At 38.9% G+C, this 24,507-nt stretch overlaps 1 protein-coding gene across 9 annotated transcripts in view; it reads right to left on the reverse strand.

Annotated features, from left to right (window-relative positions):
• The window catches only part of LOC311430409 (uncharacterized protein), a 237,439-nt gene that overhangs the window by 39,206 nt on the left and 173,726 nt on the right, over positions 1 to 24,507 (reverse strand). For 3 of the 9 annotated variants that reach the window (XR_014688772.1, XR_014688774.1, XM_084506929.1), the window contains exons 3-4: positions 4,189 to 4,331; positions 4,061 to 4,108 (exon numbers count right to left, since the gene is read on the reverse strand). The exons of 3 other annotated variants lie outside the window; for them this stretch is intronic. Coding sequence is in view for 2 of the 6 variants with exons in the window: in XM_084506929.1 (XP_084363055.1) it covers positions 4,087 to 4,108; positions 4,189 to 4,331 (165 nt within the window). In the remaining 4 variants the exon portion in view is untranslated. Of the gene's footprint in view, positions 1 to 1,449; positions 1,641 to 2,355; positions 2,470 to 4,060; positions 4,109 to 4,188; positions 4,332 to 18,918; positions 19,139 to 20,858; positions 20,966 to 24,507 lie in introns of those variants that run through there. 3 more of the 9 variants (XR_014688773.1, XM_084506930.1, XR_014688777.1) reach the window with 3 other exon arrangements.

The raw sequence follows: 24,507 nt of genomic DNA on the forward strand, positions 1-24,507 counted from the left end.
TGGTCTAAGGCTTAGGACAGTCCAGATTTGCTAATACCCAAATTCAATCATTCTGTAAACATTTTTTCAATCTTCACAACTTTTGCTTCTTTATGACTAATAAACGTGATGTAAGGTTTCTGGACTTTTATTGGGGTGGGGGGGAGGAAGGGTCAGGTTGTTTTTTGTTTGTTTGTTCATTTGCTTTGTTTTGTTTTTCAAATAGCTTCTTGCAAACTATTTTATCCTGTGGTTTTTGCTGTGACAGTTGCCCACTAGCCCAACCACTGATGGCTACAATATTGTCATGTTTTTCTGCACTCATTTTGTTGTCTCTAGCTGGTATTTCTTATTGTACTGTTTAATTTGTAACAGGACTACCCTTCAGCTTATTTATGTGCTGAGCTGGCCACAATAGGGCCCTGTTTCATAATTGTGTTGAGGTAATGCCCAAGGCTCTCAGCAAGAAATAATAATAAATGACATGACACAACTGTGCTGAGTCACACCTTTTTAAAGCCCAGCTCTTTCTGAGGGGCATAGGAACATAGATAAAAACAGCCACAGACAGCAAAGAGACCCTTCTGAAAACAGCTTCTGGTAACTCATTCAAGTCAGTGGCCATAAAGAACAATGGCACAGCTGTTAGATAAATGGGATGCTTACAACTGCACACAGAAAACCTAAAAATTTCAGCAACGAAACCATTAGCCTTTACTACATGAGTGGCACAGGACCTGCTGTTTCAGTAAAGCTCTTCTGGGTCACATAAAACCTGTAGAGAAAACACAGAGAGGTCTGGCATCCATCCATTCCTCCATCTGTCTAAGGGCAGCTGGAAAACTAACCCAATCAGTCCTCAGACTTGGAGATGCTCTAATGTTACAGCCTGAGCCAGTGTACAAGAACTGTTACATGACCAATGTGTTCACAAGCTTCAGTTTGCAATGAATGCCTTCTATCATCTTTCATTAACAATTAAAATAAAAGCTCTAATTTTTTACAGCTGTTTCAATCATTTCTGCTCGTAGGCTATATTCTCCTGAAATACTGAAATCACAGATCATCAGTACCACTTCTGGATCATCTCATCAGCCTTTGATCATATTCAGCACAATCCTTTTTACAAGGAATTTCAAAACTATCTCATTCCAGTTTTCTGTCACATTCCAGTGGCATCAGTAACCCACAGCTTCATGCAAGACAACATAAAACATATTCTGGAGAATACATGTATATTCAGATATACATCAGTAGACACAAATCAGAACATAAGTCAAAGACATCACAAGCCTGAAACTAGTGTTATTTTTTCTAGGGCTTTGTTTTGGGTAGTGTTGTTGTTTTTTTTTTTGTTTTGTTTTGTTTTGTTTTTTTTTTTTTCCCGCACTAGGTAGTCCTTCTAATTTGTTATGACATTAAGAAAAACAACCTAGGAATGAAGGAATTAGATTAAGTCCTTCAACTTACTTAGTTTCCATGATCTAATACTCCCCTCATGTTCCAACACAGCTCTGTTCTCTGCTGATGAGGTCAGGGCTGACGAAGTCTCTTAGAAGGTGGTTTCAATTCAAAGGCAAACTGGAGACCACTTCATTCCTGAGACAAGGTATACTCAGTTTGGTGCACTTGTAGGACAGCCAGAAACTGTAATGGGAACACTGGAGAAACCAACTCTCCTTGGATATAGATCATCAATAATGTTCTAGGCAAAGTTGAAAATAGTTCAGAACATGCTGCCTCACCAACTTGCATTGTAATCTTCTAGTGTAGTTACTGTGGACCTTGTTTGTGGTGATATCTTGAAATAGCAATCAATACTTGCCAAGGGCATGCTTTCCCTGCTGTTTATTCTGTTATCCAGCCAGTGGCAATAGCAATCATTTAAGGTCAACTAAGCACTGATAAGTTGCTAATGATGAGTACCTAATATATTGCTAAAAAAAAAAAAGATGAAGACCTATCCTTGCTGGGTAATACAGAACAAAAGATGCCCAGGTATCCATCATTATAATATCTGGACAAATTTTTCTTAAAGTGAATAGTAACAAGAAAGTCACTAGTGAACTCCCTCCCTTGTCATACTATAAATAAAAATGTTACCACAAATACTGCAAAGAAATGAACCATGTATCAAGTGATTGGTATGAGCTTGTATGGAAGAAAGAAGAGAGGCAAAGTTTGTAAGGACACGGGGGTTAAGGTCTTGTGGCAGTAAGGTAAAAGAAGGTAGGTTTTGTGAGACTGACTCCTGGTATTCACTCCTCCAGTTTTTGTGCTGGTCTGTATTTTATGTTTGCCAAAAATGTCAAAGTTCTAAACACAACCTTTTGTTTTATGTCCATATATTAAGAAGGAAGTAAAGCAAACCAACCCATCAATCCAGTGGCTGATGCTTAACCTCCTTTCTTGTTTAGACTTGCTTATGTCTGCTTCTCCTGCACTTCCGAGAAACTGTGAACTGTGTCATCCCCAGGAAATACAACCAACCTTAAATTGCAGAAACAGAAAGGCTTATTGAGCATTTGGGAAATGTTCTGAACAACACTGCCCATCTCCTGCGGCAAAACATTGCAGCAGAGACAGACGCAGTACTGGTGGAAACTACTGGCAGAGGGATATTGAAAAATACATGTGACTGTGGAACCAAATATGGCTCTTTCTCTGACTGGAGGAGCTGAACACAAGAACACACTGAGAATAGCACTACAACGTGCTGGATGTGCTGGTATTACTGAGTAGCAGCAAAAATAGAGCTTCTGCAGCAAGAGGAAAATGAACGTATCATCTGAAATAATTAAGCTATATTAAATATATGTTCACTGCTGCTGGGTAACTGCTAGACATTATTAAGGACCAACACTATTTCTTTTGCCCAAAACCAATCAAATTTTTTATCAGAACCTTCCTAATGGACACCTCAAGAGATATTCAAAAGAAAAACAACATTCATATAGTGAATAATGGAAGACGTTAGACGGAGCAGACTGGCTTTGCCCAGTAGCTGAGGACAAGGAGAGGACTCAGGCAGGCAGATTATAACCACTTAAATTGGAATTAGCTAAGACACAGCAATAATGCTCAGCTGGTGGCTGGATTTTTACACCCTTATAAAAGGGCAACTTATTACAGCATGATTCATCTAAGTAGCAAACTCATCGTAAACAAACTTTAGACCTTGCCTACACTTGATTTCTTGGCCCCCGGTTTCCCATCTAAGCAGTTCAGCTCCACTGGTGGGAGCAGCACCAGCAGAGCTAACACAGATAAGGCCCCTCAGATGGTGACACCTTCACCTGCTAGGAGCAGGCCATGACATCTCTACTGCAATGCCCACATAGCCTTCCCCCTCAGCACCAGCACACTGCCAGCCGGGCAATGCCTTGCATACATTTGAAGGGAGATCTCAGAAGCATCAATGCCACCCTGCCTTCTCCCTTGCTCTGACATGAGCTAAGAATGGGAGAATTGAGCTGCATGAATCTGGTTTGGGTCACCTCTAAGGCTACCCCAGGACAAGGGTGCAGCCACCCACGAGCAGCAGAGAACTCTTTTCCCTTCCATTTCACTCCCATAGTGCCCATGCACAGGCTCCATGCACCCTCCAAGTCTCCATCTCACACTTCCCCATGGAAAAGGGTGTCAATCCTCCTGCCTAGGCTCCCTGGGACAGGTGCAGCCCAGGCCCCCGACAGAAGACAAACCCCCATCTCTGATGTTACACAGAACCATCACTCTATGCAGCCAGTGCAGTCTGAGCCACGTGAAATTTGTCTGTGTTATTTCCTCCAGCTTATCGTCTGATCTCTAGCCCACAGTCAAACTGAACAGCAAGGGTTACGGGCGAGGGAACGAAAAGTGCTTTTGTTCTGCCTTTGCACCCCTCCTTCTTCCCACCTCCCAGCCTCCTCCCTCCCCTGAATCAATCCAAAGTTACCGAAGTAGAATCACAAGTTAAGGAGCAAAAAATAGGGAATGTGGAAAAAGCCTGTCATAAAATGAGGTTACTCATACCATCATGAGGAAGCAGGGTGATTATACACACTTTACACAGAACGATAGAAACAATAGGATTACTCACACAATCTCAAACTCTAATGAGGTGCATCAGTTACACTCCCACAGCAACCTGGAGAAAGAAAGAGTAAAATCTGCTGTTAGCCTAATAAGGACTTTGCGAAAGAGTCGCAGTTGACATGTCCTACTTACTTATCATACGCCACAAGCCTGCTAGGGCTTAGAACCCAGGCCCGGGTTTCTATGTGTGCTCTCCAACCCAACTGAGAGAGGAAGAGAGCGTAAATGTGGTGATTCTTCCAGCCACCTCCAGCTCCAGTGTCATCCTTACGGTACTGTAATCGATTCAGGACCAAAAAAAAAGTAGATATAAAGTCAACAGAGGAAGCTCACTGGTAGTTATAATCAATCTGAAGAACACAACTTATTTCTCATTTTAAATCACTGGTGACACACTACTAATAAGCTACTCAAATAAAGACAGAGTAATGGGACGGATCTCCTTAAATGTACTCCTTCAACCAGGCTTCTTGTAAAGAGCAAATATTGGATTGACTTCATGCATTTGTGACTATCAAGGCAGTATCTGTAAATGGTAGCAGTGAAAGGAACCATGCTGTCTGAAATCATGTGCCGCAAAATTCTGTAAGACCTATTTTTGTAAAGAGATCATGCACTACATGGCAGATTTCCCTCCTGGATGGACTTTCTTTTGTGAAATTTAGAAAACAACTGAGAATCTCCCAGACACAATTAATGCAATGGTTTCAGCCAGGTGAAGCTTCCTCTCCTCTCCCGGCTGGCATGCAGGAACCCCAGAAAGCTGCACTGCAGGCGGATTAGGAAGTGAGATGGATCTGCCCTACTTTTCTCAGGATCTGAACTTCCTTCTCAACTCCTTTCAGACTCCTGTTTGAGCCTTTAGGTAACACAGCCCTGAAGTACCTGCTCAAACCCTTCCTCCCCAGGAAAAGAAATTAAGCATGTGCTTAAAAGTTTTCTAGAACAGAGACGATTTCCCACCTGAGACCCATCTCATGGGAAATTCCATGTTTCAAAATCTGTAATCCTTTATTTTTTGTGCGATTGAAATAAGTTAAAATCAACAATTCACTTCAGGCTTACAAAAATGCTTCACTGCAACTTCACATCATTTTAAACTTACTATCCTGATGTAAAAAAAATAAAAAAATAAATAAAAAATCTAAAATATAAACATTGAAATAAAACAGAGTGAACACAATACATCTTAATTATAATAATTATATATGTTATAGTATTATATGTTATATAATTATATGCATCATAAAACCTTTCATGACATATTGGTGAAATCCTGTTCTGCCAAAATTACCAATTTGTCTTGAATCAGCACTTTCTTGTTATAAGTGTTCCTCCAGTTCAAGACTTTGTGTGCCCTTCACATCTATTCTTTTTCAGTTCAAAATTTTTCCTAATGTTTTCAGTGGCACCATGATAGCTTCTTTATAACATTTCAAGCACCAATATCGACATAAGAAAGCTGCTTTTTATCTGATTGGAGCTCTTCTCTAAGAATAATGTCAAGGAAAATTATGCAGAAGTCTTCTCAGTTTGTGTTTGCCCTCCCTTCAGTGCTTGAGCTCTCCAAACACATAACTAGAGCACAGAGATCAACCCAAACTTTTTGCAACCCGTTGGTGTTTCTGGTTATTATCATGCCTGATGTTACAATACACCCTGAAAAGCAGTGTTTAATTGACCAAACAAGAAAAACAAATGCTTCCCCAAGGCAAAAATTCCATGAGCTGTTTGGATGTTTTCTATGAAGTTAACAAGCACTTCTGTCAGTATCTGGAAGTCTGAGACTGTTTTTTGAATGGACTGAAGTAGAGAAGAGACAGCTTGAATAAAATTTTACAACTATTTCAACATGCTGAAGGACATTTCAGACTAAAATATTACTTGTTTTATAACATTATTCATAAGAAATTAAGTTTGTAAGATAGATTTTATTCCAAAATAAAATAAATCCTAAATTATATCAGTACAGATACAATAACAGAAAAAGAATATGGTTTTCTATTAAAATTACATAAAAGAGTGACAGTACATACTCTTGTAACCTTATTTTTTATGTATTTACTCTTAATGTGGCCCTGCAACCAAACTCTATACATGGGGAAACATTAAGGGCAGCTTTATGGACTTTTGGGGGCACTGTGCAGCTGCAGCGATATAATCCACAGATGATCCAAACACAGGAAAAGAAAAAAGGTTATTTTTGTAATACCTACATCTTTCACTGACTTTGTGCTGACAGAGGGTAGGGGAATATAAGACTGTTGAGAAAAAGACTAATACTTGTTCTTCCCAACTAAATGAAAAACATTTAACCAGCATTTCCACTGCCAGAAAAAAAGGGAAAAAAAAAAAAAAAAGGGAAAACAAACAAACAAAAAACATTCTTTGACTTTCCATGTTTTGAGGATAGCAAAACCATTGTTAAGCTGGAACTCAGATCCCAAAATTACTGAATTTTTGAAGATGTCTTAGCACTGTCTTTAGGATCAATGAAGCAAAGACACGCTGGTGTTTCACATACATTTCCCAGATTTTTCCTTGCTGTCCTCCCTTAGGGGAAGCATTCCAGGAAGGATGTCGTTCTTTGTGTAGAAACATGATACGGTGAACCTGGAAGGAAAGGATACCAGACTGGAACAGGTTTTGGTTACCCAAGGGTTGATGTTTTCCTCCATCATATCTGAGATGATGTGTAAGTGCTCTGGTATGCATGATTATCTGAAAGCTTAATGCGTAATACGCCTAGTCAAAATATAAGGCATATACTTGAGATTTTAATTTGATTGCTTATGTTATTAAAACAAACAAGCAAACAAACAAACAAAAAACAAGAGAGAGTATAGCTCCAAAGTCAGGATTTTATTGTGGATCATATTCAGGCCATATACAGAAAATAAATAAGAAACAGCAATCTGTGTTGCCCAATCTGCATAGTGCCAAGCGGAGATAATTGTAACAAAATAGGTTATATTGAACCCCCATTTTCCTAGCATGTACGATTTTTTTTTAACTCATCTATTACATATAAGGACCAAGATTATAAATGGCAAATTCTATGAAGAAGTACTTATGGCATGAGGTTTAGTGATATACTGTTCTTGATGCTTTGGATGTCTGCAATGCAACCAGCTGTGGTTTCGGTTTTAAATAGCATAGGAGTTGCTGTAACCCAAGCCTGTTGTTAACAGCCCCAAGGTAATGATCTCCAGTACAACCAAAGCACAGGCCTTTCAGCCCTTCCCTGTATGTCCTATTTGCCTATTCTACAGGATGAGAAAAGAATTTTACTTCTTGGTCTGTAGATGAATATCTACTGGGAAATCTGATAAGCCAGATGAATTTTCATTTTGGAAATGCTACTGACTATATTTCCTTAGAAGATGATCAGTTTAATCAACATTCCTTTAGATTGCCTGGGTTTAAACCTACAGACCTGAAAACTATATTATCTTCCCTGACTGCACTGTGAACTTCGCAAATGCACCTGAGTATCTTAGATTTCTCAATACTGCTCATTTTTGACAGAAAGCTAGAAAATCAACTGTTCTCATCTGGGTTTTGGTTTTGAACAAAAACAAAATTTGAGGTCAAGTTTTTCCCTCAACCTTCTTCATACAGAGTAGAGTCTGTGTTTTTACAGGGATTCACCACAGAGGAGCAAATGGTCTTCAGAAATCAGAACAGAATTTAGGCGGTGAAAGACTACTCACATTAAAGCCAAGAAAATATTTGTGCATAACTCTTAACCTGTTAACTCATAATAAACATCCTGAATATACAAAAAAAGCAACTCTAAGTGGTTAAGGTTTCCTGTTATTGGCCACTGACTAGAAATTTAAAACACTATCAAAATGCCACTTGATTCTCCTCGGAAGTTTGCTACATATTTGGAAAAAAAAAGATTTCCTTTTAATTTGGAATAAGGTTCGTGACAGGATTGTGTCATTCACTACAAAAAAAAAAATTTACACTTTACAAAAGTGTAAAGTGTTTTTCAAGTATTCACAGAAACCCAAAAGTTTTACAAATTTTAGTTAAATGACTGTGTATCAGAAGAGTCAAAGTCAAAAGTGTTTTTATCATAATTTTCCTGTTGTAAGTATGGCACAACCTAAATAAAGACAATTAATCCTGTGTAATCTCCATGACCAATTGTATAACCTGAACTGGCACAGGTAGGCACACAAATGAAAAACAGAAAGCAAAAGCTAATAATTTGAACCAAATGTAATAATAATAGAATAATTAACACTAATTAATACCAGCAAAACCAATATCAAAAGACTCTTCTGTTGTCTTTATAATAGATTGTAAATTCTAGGTTTTGATTAGTCATGGGGTTGTCCCACATAATTTGGAGTGCTGAAAAGATGAACATGCTTGGCTTCAGAGTTTTACGATATGGAAACAAGAAACATTTGCAAAATTCACAGTCTGATCCAAACTTGAATTCAGATCACAGCCTCCAGAGTCTGTATGTGTTCAGACCCACAGTTCAGGTTTTCAGCTGTGATTTATATGCATTCAGAAAATAAGTAAGTAAAAAGTTCTCTAAACTAACTGTATGAGGTTTCCCAACACAGTCTGCAGGCTTTTAAGGGCAAATTCACTTCATCAATACAGCAAATCTTTTCAAAAGGATTTTCAAAGGATAAGAAAAAGAAACTGTTGTTGTATCATGGGCAGGATGTTGAACAAAGATGTTTTAGTGGTGGTAGTGGAATACATCTCTCACCAGATCTACTTAGTAGTTATGCTTAGATAGCAATAAAAATGAAGGATGGATGATTATTGATTATGGGACAAAGCCCAGACTGGTGTCTGAACAGTTAGTAATCTGAACTATGTAGACTGCTGGACGCTCATCTGTGGTACAGAATACAGGCTATGAGTTTAATGGAAGGAGTTATTACAAACAACATCTCTTCTGCTTTATCTCATGCTGAACAGGTGCAGCCACCACAGTAAACCAGTATTTGGTCCCATCTGAAACTGCTGCTAAGATTAGCAGCAGTAAATGCTGCAAACTAATTGAAGTAACTTTCAAAGAGCTCTTAGTTTGGACAGTTCCAGCTTATTTGGCATTCTCAATAAAATTTGACACAAAAAATATTAACATTCACTCTCATATAGTAATGGAAAATAATTATCACTGAGTCTATATTCCATTCTTTCACAAATACTCTCTGTATTCTTTTCCATTGCATCAGGAAGACTTTAGTTTTGCTGACATCAGAATCAAAAATACTCACTACTCAATTTTGGGAAGTACCTTGCTTAGTTTTGCTGTGTGATCCACTACACAAATCAATTCCAGGGCATTTCCTTTTTTACATAACTAAAATCTGTATGTATCATTTGGCACAAAGGATTTCTTGGCTCGAAGCCAAAATTCTGGTCAGGGCCTCATCTACAGCTCTGCAGTTCCACTAACACCACAAGAGACACATGAAGGAGAAATTGATACTTCTCCAGGTATGAGAAACCTTACTGCATTGCATCTCTTAAGTAACCCTTTTATGTTTTTACACAATATAAGCTGTATACTAGTCAGAGTGTAGCCCACAAAAAATGATTACAAATGTAAGAAAAACAGTCTTGATGCTATCATTTCTACACCCTGAAGTGTCTGGGAAAATCTCTCTTCATCGCTCACGTTTTCACCTGAACATTAAGTACATAGGGAAGCTTTCAAAGGCTCAGGAAAAGAACTTGTTTATCAGTGATGCAGACTTCTTAGGCTCTTGGACAAAGTTGCAGGTATTTAGTTTACTACAGCATTATGAATAAGCACTCAGAAGATGAAAGCCTAAGTGCAGTCTCCACATAATAGTGCTACTGGCTTAAGACTGGATATTCATCTGAAGCATTTTACTTGTGAAGGGTCAAAATCTTTGGGAAATCACTTCTAAAGACACACTTCAATCCCATCCAACAGCAACACACATAAATAACATGTCTCTGAGTCATAAAAAGTGAAGCTGAATACCATAGCTGGCTGTATGTTCCTTCTCCCACTCATGCCTTAATCGTGCAATCGATAGTAAAGCATTTAAATCAATAATTTTGAAGTTGTGAGCTCAAAGTCGACACCAGCAGAGGAGGTTCATCAAGCTGTGCAGTGTTAGGGCTGCATTTTTGTAATAGTTGTGTCTTGCCTCGAGTGCATCAATCTATGGATCAGCACATCTGAAGAGAAAATCAACAAGATTTTCCCATGAAACGATATCCCTTTCCTACTCATTTGGACTCAATCTGCTTTCTCTCATCCCCCTGTAGAGGGGATGAACTTGCTCAAAGGAAAAAAATCAAAACAAAACAAACAAACAAAAAAAACCCCACCACCTCCAAACCTCAGGAAAGTAATCTAGAAATAACTCAGACAGAGCAGGGCTCTCAGAGCTTCTCCGGCACAGCTCCCTCACTTTTCCCTTTCCTAAAACTGTTTCCAAAGACAAAGCACTGAAACAGCTTGTAAATACATTTTGTTGTGGGGGAGAGAAGGTGAGTCTTTATAAAGTGAGACAGGTGAGGAGTGGGTGAAGCAAAGGACCAGGAGGACCATCCCTGCCTCAGCAGCATCACCTGGCTGGCTGCAGACAGCCTGGGTGCTGCCAGGGGAGCGGCTGCAGCCCCCACGCAGCCTTCATGCCAGCCCTGATCAGAGTGGGGAGCTCTTTTGTCAAGTACCACGTGAGTCAGACTGCTGCTGATGGAAATAATTTGTTTACAGCAATGGGAAGGGAATTGCTAGAGCAATTAAAATAATTTGTTGTTTCATAATACAAGCTATACCAAGAATGACTGTTAGCTGCATTTCAGTCTCAGGTACTTAAAAACAAACAAACAATCAATCAGAAAAAGTAGGTTTTAATTTCACAGAGGATTGCTAATAAAAATAAAAAATAAATAAAAAAATCTTTACTTAATGCCCTTAAATCTTACATGCTGCTCTGCCTGGCAGGCACCTGGTTCACATTTTTGCTACGAATGAGCAGCCTCTTCCCAGTTTGGTGAAGGCTGCACGTGGACCAAGATATCATATAGAGGCTGCTGTCCTACACCACCCACCTGAGGCTGTGAAGCCATGAGTGCATGTACGTAAGGATACATGTACCTAAAGGATAAGAGGGGAGGCGAAACATGAACCTGTCACCCACTCATCCTTACCAAGGCAGCTTCTTGGCAGTGTGCTTGGACCTGTGGTGGGGGACACAAGAGACAAGTTATGGCAGGTCAGGGTGGGCCTGACATCCATTTAATGGTTTGTCCACAGGCTTCACCAGCAGACACAAGATTTACAGTAACGTCTCAGTTAAGGCTTGACTGGCCCTCCAAGGGGAAGTTTGGGTTTTTCAACTTTTTTTTTTATTATTTTTTTCTAACTGTATTTTTGCTGTCTGTACATAGTGGATTCAGAGTCCAAATAGATTCTACCTGATATTGAAAGAAGTACCAGTCAAATCCAGAAATAATGTTGAGACACTGATATGATCCATCACAGTTAATATTTCTCAAGACCCAGATCGCATTTTTTTTTTCCAAAAGACTCACTGTAATTCAGAATTGAATTAATTTGAAGAAAAGACCTGAGTTACTACAAGAAAACTGAACAGATGATCACAATAGTCCTTTGCTGTGATTATTTGTATCATTGAGGTTTCTTGGGGCAAGACTACCTAACTGTGGGCACAACATCAGAAGCAAAAGTGGTCTGTGCCTGAAGGGTTTTTCAACAGACTGAGAAAAGAAACAACAGAGGGATACTGGAAAACAGGGCAAACTGAACTACACAATAACACCAGGGCATAATTCTGAATCTGTAAAGGCATTTATCCCTGATCCTCTGAAGGCTCAATGAAGGTTTAAATATCCTATGAATACAATATATCAATATCACCTTCCTAGTGTTTTCTTTCTTGAAAATAATTACCTAACCGAGACAATGTAAAACCGTTAAATATAAAACTTTTAATATGTAATGGAAGGTAAATCTGCTAAATACTATGAGGGTTTTCTTTCATCTTACTATGTCTATAACAACCAGGAACTTCAGATATAAACAGAAGAAAAACAATAATGCTATTTTCTTCTTCACCAAAACATCTTGACACCAGGGTTGTGTTAGACCTCACAGTCAAGGCAGGGCCAAGTCTGGACAAGAAGACTTGCGAAAAACATCCATGGCCTTCAGCAAACAGTGCCCATAAATGTCAGTGGTGGTATTACACTGGTTAGAGAAGGGAGAAGTCCTACAAGACACAACACTGAAGACCTGTTGCTTTGGTCTTATTAAGGAATCCAAGGCGTTCTTGATCTCTGTGCAAGAAGACTTAAGCCATGATAGGGCTAATGACTGTTGTTCCTGCATCTCTTATACCCTGTTAGGTTAATTAAAATTATAACAAATCCCACAAATACAACATTCCTATGAATCTGCAGAATATAGTTTATATTTATTCTAAAGAATATGAAATTAAATTAGATGTTAACTCATGCCTTCAGATGTAAATTATGTAGCAGGACTTCAGTTTAACCACCAAAATATTAGATATAACTGAATTTAAAAAATAGAAAAATAGATTAAATGAAACATATCCTCCAGTGTTACTTTTTATTTATAAATCATTATGCAACTATGAATCTCTGAAACTTGTTTTAATTGATAAATATTGCATAAGACCTGTATTAAATCTCTTTTCTAGAGATGATCCGCATTTTAAAATAGACTAAAACTCCATAATTAAGTCTAATTTATAATAAATATTTAAGCAAACATATATCTTAGGAATTAAATATCATTAATGGTAACGGAAAGGACAACTATGAAATGTATTTGGGAATCTCTTTTCCATGTTAAGAACGCAAGATGGAAGGAAGATGGTGATGATACCCACCATAAAACATTACAGCCTGATTTTCCAGTATTTTAGGAAGAGATTAAGAGTGTTATTGTCTTCAGACCAGCAGGAATGGTGTCACACCTGTTACTCTGCAACTGAGGCAAATGCAGGAATTACACAGAGTTTCTCCCAGACATAGCATCTGGCTCCCCAGCTGCTAAAAGGCCACTACAAATACGTGTTGCTTCATTTCTGAGTCTGGCATGCACGTCTCTCACACACGAGAGCCTGTGCTTCCTCAGCTCTGGGCACAGTCTGAGGTTTACCTATTTGACAGTGTGGATGTGTTTAGGGAGAAGTTAACTTGGTAAAAGACACATTCATAGCTTGTGTTCCAAGTTCGGAAAGCACTTGGGGACCATTTTATTCATCACTTTATTTCCTGTTGCAGATCTTTCTGTGTTTCTAAATGCTGTTGGAACCTTATGCCCTTTTGTAGCTCTCAGAGTACAAATTCTCTTGATAATAAAAAAGGCAATTAACAAATTGCAACAGAAATATTCCATCATGGGGAATATGATTCTACATGTACATTAGAGAAAAAAGGAACAGAAATCTGATCTTCACTGTGGTCACTTAAGTTAATAACACTATTTCCATACATAGCAGTAATTACTTGCTTTGTATAGTTACTGGATTGGTGCCTACCACAAAAAGAAAGATTTAAATTGGAAGGAGAGGAGGGAAGAAGGAATAATAGAGGAAAAAAAAGAAACACTGTATACTATCCTCAAATATCTTCTGCCTTCCTTCGTCCTTCATTTCTTCTCCCCTTCTTATGTCCCTCCTTTTTATTTAGTTTTACTCCCTAGAGTAACCAATCTATTCCATTATTTTAGTTTACTCCTGTCTTTAAAGTTGGAATTTTCCTTCTACTTACTCCCACCAACTGCAACATGACAAAAAAAAAAAAAAAAAGAGAGAAACAATCAAAAAGAGAAGAGGCTTTTTTTTTGCCCAAAATGGCAGCTTTACTATGAAAAAATAGCTGTGAAAGTTATATTCTTATTGAATAAAAATGCCTTATTTTGCATGCAGGGGCATTTGATTTTTTTGGAGAGCAGCTTATTCCTTGGCTTGGTGTCTGCAGAGGAGAGCTAGCGTGGCCGAAGTAGTGAGCTCAGACTTCTGCTCAGTCTTGTGACTCATTAAGAGGTGCATCAGCTGGGCTTCACAGGGTCATGTTAGCTGCCGACCCAATGAAGGGCATTGAAGGCGCTGCCATCACATGGAGTAGCTGAGGGCATAGTATGACCCAGAGTTGATGCTGGAGCGGGTATAGATCCTGCTGGCAGGGGGTAAGGAGGGACAGAGGGGAGCTGAGCAACCTCTGAGTCACATCACAGGACACGAGATGGTGTGATCTCACCAGACATGTGATCCCTTTCCTCTATGGGAGAGGGAGGTAGGCCATGGACGTTGACACCAGCAGTTGGCCCCTGCTCTAGTTTAATCTGCTTTTACGACTTGTGATGACGGACAGGATGCAAAAATCTCAACTTCCCTTGGAGGCTATGATAAAACTGAAAGGGCTGGCAGCCAGTCACGTTTTATTTTAACTGGAAAGCCAAAGCTCTTTGTACAGAAACTATTAAAGTCATGAACACGAAACTCCACAGTACTGTTTTTACAGTCACCTTTCAGAGGGAACAACAATCTAAAGTTAAAGATGTTTGTAGGGGGGCATTTTATGTCTCCTGGACTTCAGTCTGTTTGGTTTATCCCCAGAAAGGTAAGAAGTGACCTGAGCGTGGCCTGTAAATGCCTCTGATAGCAGAGGGCTCTTTAAACTAGTGGAAAAGGGATCCAACATCTGGTAACTACACTAACTACATGCAGGAGAGAAGGCATGCATTCCTAGCAGTGAGGATATCTAACCAAATTACTTGCTTAAGGCTGCACTGGATTCTTTCTCAGGTGAAGCCTTGAAATTGAACCTGCACACCCTACTAACAGAAATCAGAGGCTCAATGAAGAAGCCAGCTGATAAAAATCTATAGCTTTTGTCAGACAAGATGATCAAAAATAGTTCTTTCTGGCATTAAAACTATATGCCTAGCATTCAATTCCAGTGGCATAAAGGGAGAAGTATTTAATTTGGAAATTCTTCAATGAAATGTCTCTCTTTTACTCTTTCTTTCTCAAAACATGCCTGTTCATGAAGAAACTTGATATGGCCACAATGTTCGTACAAAAGTTTAGTGTTTGGGAGGTGCAAATTCCTCTTCCTATTGTTCTCCACTAAAGTTAGAAGTTGTTAAGGCTCCAAACTTTTAATAATATAATCAAATCAGAGGAGAGAAAAAAAAAAAAAAAAAAAAAAAAAAGATTAATTAGACAAGAGTTGCAAAAATTTCTGATGTGCAAAAAATAGCTCAGGTCACTAATAAAGTGTTCATTTTACCTGTCCTCTCACAAGTAAACTCACTGACTTTTGAGGTCATGTGCAAACACCTCTGGTGTGAATCTCAGGTTTTCATTAATGACTACCACAGTTCTTGTGGAAATGTCATTCCTGAGATATTTCAGCGTCTTAGAAGCACTCTGGCAAGTCCTGAAATTAAAACTGTTTTCATAACATGCCATTAGAAATAACCACATCTTCTTAGAGTCAGAGATGCAGTGCATGATATATGACTTAATTTTTCTTTAAGTTGCCATGACTGCTTGTACCTTTATAACCAGCAACACAATGGCCTTTCCAATATTTTAGGTTTGTGTACTGGATATTTTATACAATAGTCTCCCATGGTCTAGAAGAGTCCAACAATATCAGTGTCTCACATATGAATTACATGGGTACTGGGGTAAATGGCAAGGCAAATACCTAGGCTGCACTACAGCCACCAACTGATATTCCTACATCATTATGACAGATTAAATCAGAAAATTGTTATAATGAGTTTTAGTCAGGATAAACAAAAACCTCCCATAAGTGTGGGACTCGGAGATCTATGGATTAATAACCTGTAGTACATGGCATATAAACAAAACCTGCCTTGTCCTGCTTTTCTCCAGAAGCTTTTTGCCATTCTAGGTTCTAACATTTTGGGGAATGGTTAAAAACTGAAGCGACACTAGTATGGACAGAATGACTTTGGGCAAGTGCCTGCAGTCTAGTTTCACTACAGGCTGCAATCCTCCACATGGCGAGGCGTTACACCACTGCCATTTTCACTTTTGTAAGCTACTCTTCCTGCAAATGTACAGCAAGCAGCTGATGTACTCAGGCATGATGTTTCAGCCAGCCCGAGCCCATAGTTTATTCCACTTTGGACAGCAAATTATGAAAACCACAGTCAGCATTCCTACCAGCAACTCAGCCCTTAGCCTCATGTTCACTGTCCTGCAGGATAGAGTGCTAATTATTCATATGGAATAATAGCTTTCATATGAAGTAATATCTTGACTCTCCTCCAAAATCTAGCTTGGAATTTAAAAGATTATGAATAGTGCCAAGAAAACTACTCCAGGGCAAAACAACCCTGAATTGTCAAGTTTAGACAAGAGCCTTACTATAAACAAACAAAAGTGTGATATTGTTTAAATTGGTCTTTGAAATTGTCGGTGGGAGATCCATTTCTTCATGAAATCCCTCAAACATGAGGGGAACTTTTACTTTCATATTGGAAAGTTAAAACTTCCAAATCTTACCCAGGGAGCATTTCATAAAACATGTTGTGATATACACTTTCTGTTGCACAGGTACTGAAAGAACTACTGCAAAGCTCTTTTCTGTAATTGTCACTTGAAGAGATCCTTGAGGCTGAACTCAAAATTTCATTCTATCTTTCTCTGGATTGCCTTTAAACAAACTGTTCCTCTGGCCACCAAAGACAAACTCTCGCTTTCTGGGGACAAACATTTTTAACATGGAGTGTGTGCTTTCCTCATGTCCTCTGGCTTCATATCAGCCACCACTCAGTTCCTTTGGAAATACAAACTCTCCATTGAGATCCTGTGTCTAACTGACTCAGACTGCTTCAGCTGTGGGCATCTGCAAATACCAAGCAAGCAAAATAATGTTGCAGTCTAGAAAATACCACCTCCTTGTCAAGAAAGATTCTCCAGGGTTGCCAAGATCCCAGGTTTCAGCTTGTGTTCTGATGAAGTTGCAGAAATTTATAATCTCTAAGATGCTGAACTTGCCAATTATGGTTCCTAATTCAGCTACAATATTTGGTTGCTTCTAAGGTAATGCATTATTTTGACTATTTTACTATTTGAGATTACTCAGACATTTCTCTAGTATAAACAGTAACTTCAATATAACTTTCTAAGCCTCTTCTCTTACAAGAAGGAAAGACAATGTTCTCATGCCTGACTGATTTCAAGGTAAGATCAAGAAATTCAAATAAGAAAATTACTGTCTAAATCCTGAAAAAATATATGTATTTCACTTTATGCATGGAGGCTGCCCCATTCACATCAGCAAGGTTGCTTGTATGAGTGTACGTGCATGTTTTTGTAGGATAGGGAAGCATAAGTAATTTGGTTTCCAAATGTGGCTAACACAAGTAGCTCTCTAGAGTTAAGCATATTTGTCTCTTAGCATTGCTGGCCATCAGGCTGTTTATTTAGGTGCCAATATGAACAATTGAAAGCTTTGGCCCAAAAAGCTAATTTTAAGTTATAGCTGAGATTTTCCATGAACACTATACCTTAATATGTTGCTATACTGACCTGGAAAAGCAGCATTCCACACTGAGGAACCAAATATGCCCCTTTGCTCTACCTCTCTTTGTTTAGTATAAATTAGAAATTAGTGATGGGGAATTATCTCCCACCTTATCATAATCTCTCATCTGAGAGCTATCTCCTGCTGTGAGTAAATTCAGAGTTCAGTAACAACAACTGATTGCTGATTTTTCCAAAGAAGAAAAGTAGGCATTCCCTAAATTATACCATTCAGTCAGAGCACTGTACTGTTGGAGATACAGTAGCTTAATGCAAAAAATTTATTACTACACCTCCACATTTACCTCTGATGTGATACAGTCAGAGACAATGATTTCCTCTCTTTGTCTCTCTTGGTTAAAACCACTGGGAAAGGGAGTCATTTCTCCTTATGTACACCATGATTCACCTTCAAAGGGAATATGATCGCATATCCGTGTGTGTGCATGTGTGGGTGTAAACTACATAACCATCAGTACAAGAATGTTTTCATTTAGGCCCTCAGATGATATAAACCATGAATATTTTGTTGGACACAGTGAAACTGCAGTCTTATACAAAAAGGTGTGTAGAGTTTTTCATGTTAAAAAAAAAAAAATGCCCCAAAGTCTCTTTCGTTGATGCTATTTGGACAAAGCTATCCAAATATGGGGCACTTTACATGCAAAAGCACACATGGTGCAATAGCTGGTACCTACTCCCATAAGGACTGTTACCTGGGGAGAGACAAGGCCTATTCCAATTTTGGGATACAGAAGAATTTCCAAAGATGACCAAAACTCACTAGATTTCCTGGGTATTTGTGGCATGTGGCTAATTCTGGTGTCACATATGTACCAGGAAAAAATATGTCATTACTGCAGCTCAGGGAAATATAAAAGGAAAAATAGGAAGCTGCAGTCTGACGGCTGGAATGGAGTACTTCCATCATTACATTACTCTTTTGAAAGAATATTAACAGGTGTTTTGGTTCACTGTGTATTTTCTTTAAACGTGAGATTTTCTCAGTGAAAACCATTTCTGTCCATCCTTACTTAAAAAGTATGTAAGTAAAAACTTCTCATGCACAGAAGCAAGACCTACATGTCCTTTGTGTGAAATCCCGACTTGACTGTCTTTCCTTGAAACTGTTTGAAGTGAATACCAGTTTATCAACTTCATTGCATGTTTTAAACAATATCATGAAACGATCTTATATCTACTCAATTTATTGAGTGAAGTAACTCATGGGAAAATTTTTTAGTCTAAACATACCATTCTCAGATATCCATGTGCAGGATTCCTGGTGATTGCAAGTGCAAATTTTTATTTTTGAATCTCCAAATATTATATATTTTCCACGAGTGTCCATGTATATAGATCATTCTAGAGAATATATGAACTTCCATTACTTATTCACTTTTTCATGAGCACTAGATGTAATTTTTGGACCATGAAGCATTTGTAGACAATGAGCTGAAAACCATGGCTCTGGAGGAAAGAGTCATACCTTAGGAAACCTTCAATAAAAAGAGATAGAGATTTTTCAGGAATGAAAGGGGAGATTTCCCATATCCAACTTTTGTAGTTTATCAAAATGCCCTCTTTTATTCTTATTTACATTAGATTAATGTCTGTATTCCAACAGACATAGGCAAAATCAAAGAGCTGATAAATTTTTCTCCTTGTTCAATATAGAATCATAGAATCATTTAGGTTAAAAAATACCTGTAAGATCACCAAGTCCAACCATTAACCTAGTACTGCCAAAGACCATGCACTAGCACTAGACCATGTCCCTAACCACTGCATCTACACATCTTTTGAGTATCTCCAGGGATGATGACTCAACCACTTCATTTCCCTGGGCAGTCTGTTCCAATGCCTCACAACCCTTTCAGTAAATAAGTTTTTCCTAATAACCAAACTAAATCTCCAGTGCTGCAACTTGAGGCCATTTCCTCTTTCCTATCACTTGTTTCTTGGGAGAAAAGACTGACCCCCACCCTGCCACAACCTCCTTTGAGGTAACTGCAAAGAGTGACAAGTCTCCCCTGAGCCTCCTTTTCTGTAGACTAAATAACCACAGTTCTCTCAACTGCTCCTCATAAGACTTGTTCCCTAGACCCCTCACCAGCTTCATTGTCCTTCTCTGGACACTTCCCAACACCTTGATGTCTTTCTTGTACTGAGGGGCCGAAAACTGAACACAGTACTTGAGGTGCAGCCTCACCAGAGGCAGGAGGACAATTGCTTCCCTAGCCCTGCTGGCCTCACTATTTCTGATTCAAGCCAGGATGCCGTTGGCCTTCTTAGCTACCTGAGCATACAACTGACTCATATTCAGACCAATACCTCCAGGTTCCTTTCCATTGGGCAGCTTTCCAGCCACTCTTCTCCCAGCCTGTAGTGTTGCATGGGGTTGTTGTGCCCCAGGTGCAGGACCTAGCACTTGGCCTTGTTGAACTTCGTACTGTTGGTCTCAGCCCATTGACCCAGTCTATCCAGATCTCTTTGTAGTGCTCTCCTAACCTCAAGTAGATCAACACTACCACCCAATTTGGTGTCGTCAGCAAACTTACTGAGAGTGCACTCGATTCCCTTATCCAGATCATTGATAAAGATATTAAAGAGAACCATCCCTAATAGTGAACCCTGGGGGACACCACCTGTGACTGGCCTTCAACTGGGTTTAACTCCATTCACCACAACTCTTTGGGCCTGGCCATCCAGCCAGTTCAGGAGTAAATATAACCACTGTCCTAAGCATTTCACCAGCTGGGCTTATCTCACCCTTATCTCATCGATTCTCAGCACCAGAACCCAGTTCTACCAAACCCAAAAATCCTCCCTTGGGAGAGCAACACAGATGAATGCAAAGGGACTTTAAAAGGATAAGGAAATAATCAGCATCTCTGGACTTTGTTTTGCAAGGCAGAAACCAATTGTTTGTAGATACTTTTTGGCTTCTGCTGATGATGGCAGAAGTGGGAAGAGAAAAGTTATATTACATCCCTCTGGCCTTGCTTGGTGAGACTCATCAGAAAAATACCTAAAACCTTCAACTACATTTTTTAAAGACCCACTGTTTACAAAGGGGATTTAGAGGAAAGAGTAGTCTGTAACAGACAGTTACCATGCTGTATTTACTGGGTGGTGGTGGCAGGGGGATGTCTTTAAAGAAACAAAGTTGCGGTATTCTTTTTCTTTGTTATTATCACTTGCTTGTTTGCTACTGACCTTTTTGTAAGATCCCAAATGGTGGCTGTGGAAAATGACCACAAGATCGCCAGCAAATAAGGACATCCTAAATGGAATACTCAAGGTCACCAGCTGTTCTCCTCATCCTAAGGAATTTGCACACAAATAAAACCAGAAGGACATTCAAAACACATTAACCGAAATTGTCTCCACATTTATTATTTTTCAAACTTTCCCATAGACAGGCATTTTTGGAAGTTGGCTTTAAAACATAGTAGTGGTTATAGAGGGGGCTCTGTTAATAGGATGTCTATACCAAAAGTTGTGTTTAACTAAAAATCAGACTCAGGAAGGAAGGAAAAAAAAATTCTCCTACCAGACTGCCCTAGTCCTGTCCTTGCCACATCATCTTAGCAGTGACGTGATACCACTGCCATATCCAGTAAGTCAGATGCTCCACTGAGACTCTTTGAACCCCTCTTCTAGAAGCAGTTTTTGAGGGAGCAGCTGGTTTAATGGAAATTACCAACACATATTATATTGAATGCTGTATTTAATTTTTGACCTGATTTACTGGGAAGCTTCTACAGAGATATTTTCCTATGGGGAAAAAAAAATAAAAATAAAAATAGAATTTTTCAACATGAATTGAGTTTGTGACAAAAAAAAAAAAAAAAAAAAAAAAAGACACATTTTGATAGGATGAGTTCTTTCTTGGCCATCACAGTGACAAATATTTTCAGAATATATTTAATCAGAAAAACTTTTATTCTTGATATTTTTATTGTTATATCATGTTACCTTTACTTATATTTTAATATTGACTGTTTAAGATTGTTTTGCAAACCAAAAAAAAAAAAAAAAAAAAGAACTAAAATTTAAAAATGGATCATAGACTGTTTTTCAAAAATGATGTTTTGTAGGAAAGTTAGGAATAAAAATTTTGCAATTTCTGACCTATTTATATATATAATATATATATACATGTATATATATACATATATTGGTGGAACTGAAATTCCAAGTTTGGACAAGCATACCTGCTTCATCAGAGAAGGATAGACTGATGCTATCAGGGATCCCTGGTAAACTGAGTTGACTTTGAACTGATGACATAGTAATGAAAGTTTTAAATTCCTAAGCCATCCAAATGTCTATTAACAGCTCTTTAAACTTACTACATACATGCTGATACTGATCTGCTTATTACTGCAGAAATTCTAAACATAAACATTATTATGAAATTTTGTTCTAGCCACCAAGAAGGGTGAGAGATTGAAACACTAGACAACTTTCCTTTGTCTCATATTTCACATGTGAGATTGGAGTTAGACATAACAGCCCTGTAACCTACTCTGGGAGAAAAATAAATCTTTATAGGAAAAAATGACCAGCAATTATTCAAACAATTTGGACTCAACGGGCATAGGAAAAGGTAGCTGAGAAAGAAGGAGGGAAAAAGAAGCATCTCAGCTGAGGAAAATGATGTACAGGAAAGTATAGTACAGACACAGATTTGTGCTTTTGTCAAGGAACAGTTTCTTTCTCAGAAGGTTAATTAAGAGGATAATGTTTTTATAATATGCTTTGGCACTATCAGCTAGAAAAGAACTGAAAGAATGGATAACCCCTTCATACTATGGAAAAAGAAGACAAACCGCACTAACAATAAGCAATTTTGTACCATTAGGTGTTCCTATCAGGCTCTTTTTACTACTTTGAAGCAAGGAACTATTACCTTGCCTATGTCAAATACATTCCTGCTTTCCTGGTTTGTTTAGATCACTAAATGTGACTGCCTCTCCTCTTTCAGTTTTTGTTTCTGGACTGATTGTGCTCTGCGGCCTGATTTCCACTTGAGTCCACTCAGGAGTAGGATGCTGAAACATGATTGTTTCCACTACTGGATGCTGCCGTTTTTTAATGCCACACACTGTCTTAACGAGCTTCACCCCGAGCATACAACTCAGCTGGCAGTGAAAAACAGGAAACGTTTTGGCACACATTTTCCTTTGTGGGGTAAGAGAGGAAGCAGACGCAAGCTCTGGCTCAACACTGACACAATTAAAGTGGAAACAGAGCGCTGCCTTGCCCTCGGTGCAGCATGAGACCCAGCTGGTGTCAGCCTTGCAGGCTGCTGAGATCCCCAGTTTGGAGGCCTATGAGAAACATCCACCCTGAAACACACGTGTGCATGGTATCCTGGGGCCCGAGCCAGAGCAGAAGTCCAGGGAAGCCTGCCTGCTGGTCTCCACACAGCCTGGACTGAGCCCTGACTCTTCCCTTCAAGTGAACAAGAAACCTTCCAACTCAGTGGCTATAAATATTTGTCAGGTGAAGATTGCTGATATATTTAGTGCTATGACAGTCTTTAAATGCCTATAGCATTTAAAAAATAGTGTCATCTGTATTTACACTGAGCCACCTGTGCCACGTTATTTACAAGTGCGGATATTCTGGACTTGAAAAAGCAAGGTATCTTGTGGAGGTAATTCCTGTAAGAGGGCTCATTTCAGCTGTCAGCAAACATAGGATTTAATTCTCCCAGCTGTCTAGGTAATCTCTGTGCCCTCTTCTCCATTGAGCCCAAAAGCCCCAACTGTTAATCCATTTTCACCGTACCCCTCTGATAGGCAACCTTACCTCCTAAGCAAAGCCCTGAGCTCAGAAAGACTGAGGCCATAATTTTCAGCTTCAATGGAAGTGTTGTTGGTGTAAGAGGGGAGTGAAGGCAAAGGTGTCCACCTGTTCTAGCTTCCCAGGGTTCGTGAAGCAGCTTCTGGCAAATTACTAGAGCTTGGATTAGGATTCCGTGGTTTCTTGGCAACACAATAGCTGGCCAGAAACCTTTTGGCAGATGTTCATTTGACAGAACTCAAACATTTTGGGGAAATGTAATTATTTTTCTAAACTTTCTAAACTACTGTTTTTCATTCTAGAAATCAGCTTAATATAAGTATCTTAACATGACAGTCAAAATGAAAATGAAAAAGAAAAGTGCCTGAGTGCTCTTTGGTATTCTCGTATCTTCAGATTTTTCACCTTGCTGAAAGTTTCAATGATTTGTTCCAATCTAGAGATCAGGGGGAAAATTTGGGACTCCTGTAAGTCCTATAGCTACAAGTTTTCTTAAATCTAATGCTTGTTACAATGATCTAAGCTGTATCTAATGATGATGTGCTACATAAAACTGAATGCACCCATGACTGTCTTCTTGACAGTCTTCTTGATCATTTGGGGAGGTATCCAGGAAAAAAAATATTTAAGTGTACCATGGAATTTAAAAAGTTCCATTCTCCGTGTAACAACATAAAGAGAAAGAGATTTTCCCCACTGGGTGGCATATTGCTTTCTCTCACCTTCCTCATCTATACATGACCACACATATCCTGCTAGAAAACAATGCACCTTTCTCCAAACAGGAGCATTCAAGGGCATGTATACATTCAAAGACTTCTCCAGCACTGACTGAGTATATGGATGAAAGACTGAACTTCTTCTGTGACCTACTCTATTGATTGATCAAAAAATGTCACTCTCTTCTATCAGAGATACCATAACCCTTGGTTTGCTTTCCTCTCCAAAGGACCAATTCATGCTCCATATAGGCGACTGCTGTGCACCAGGAATGGAAGCTTCTGTATATGACTTTTTCTGCCCATGCTGCTCCCAGTTGCCTGCTGCAGAC

This window comes from Aythya ferina (assembly GCF_964211825.1).
Source record: "Aythya ferina genome assembly, chromosome: 1".
NCBI lineage: Eukaryota > Metazoa > Chordata > Aves > Anseriformes > Anatidae > Aythya > Aythya ferina.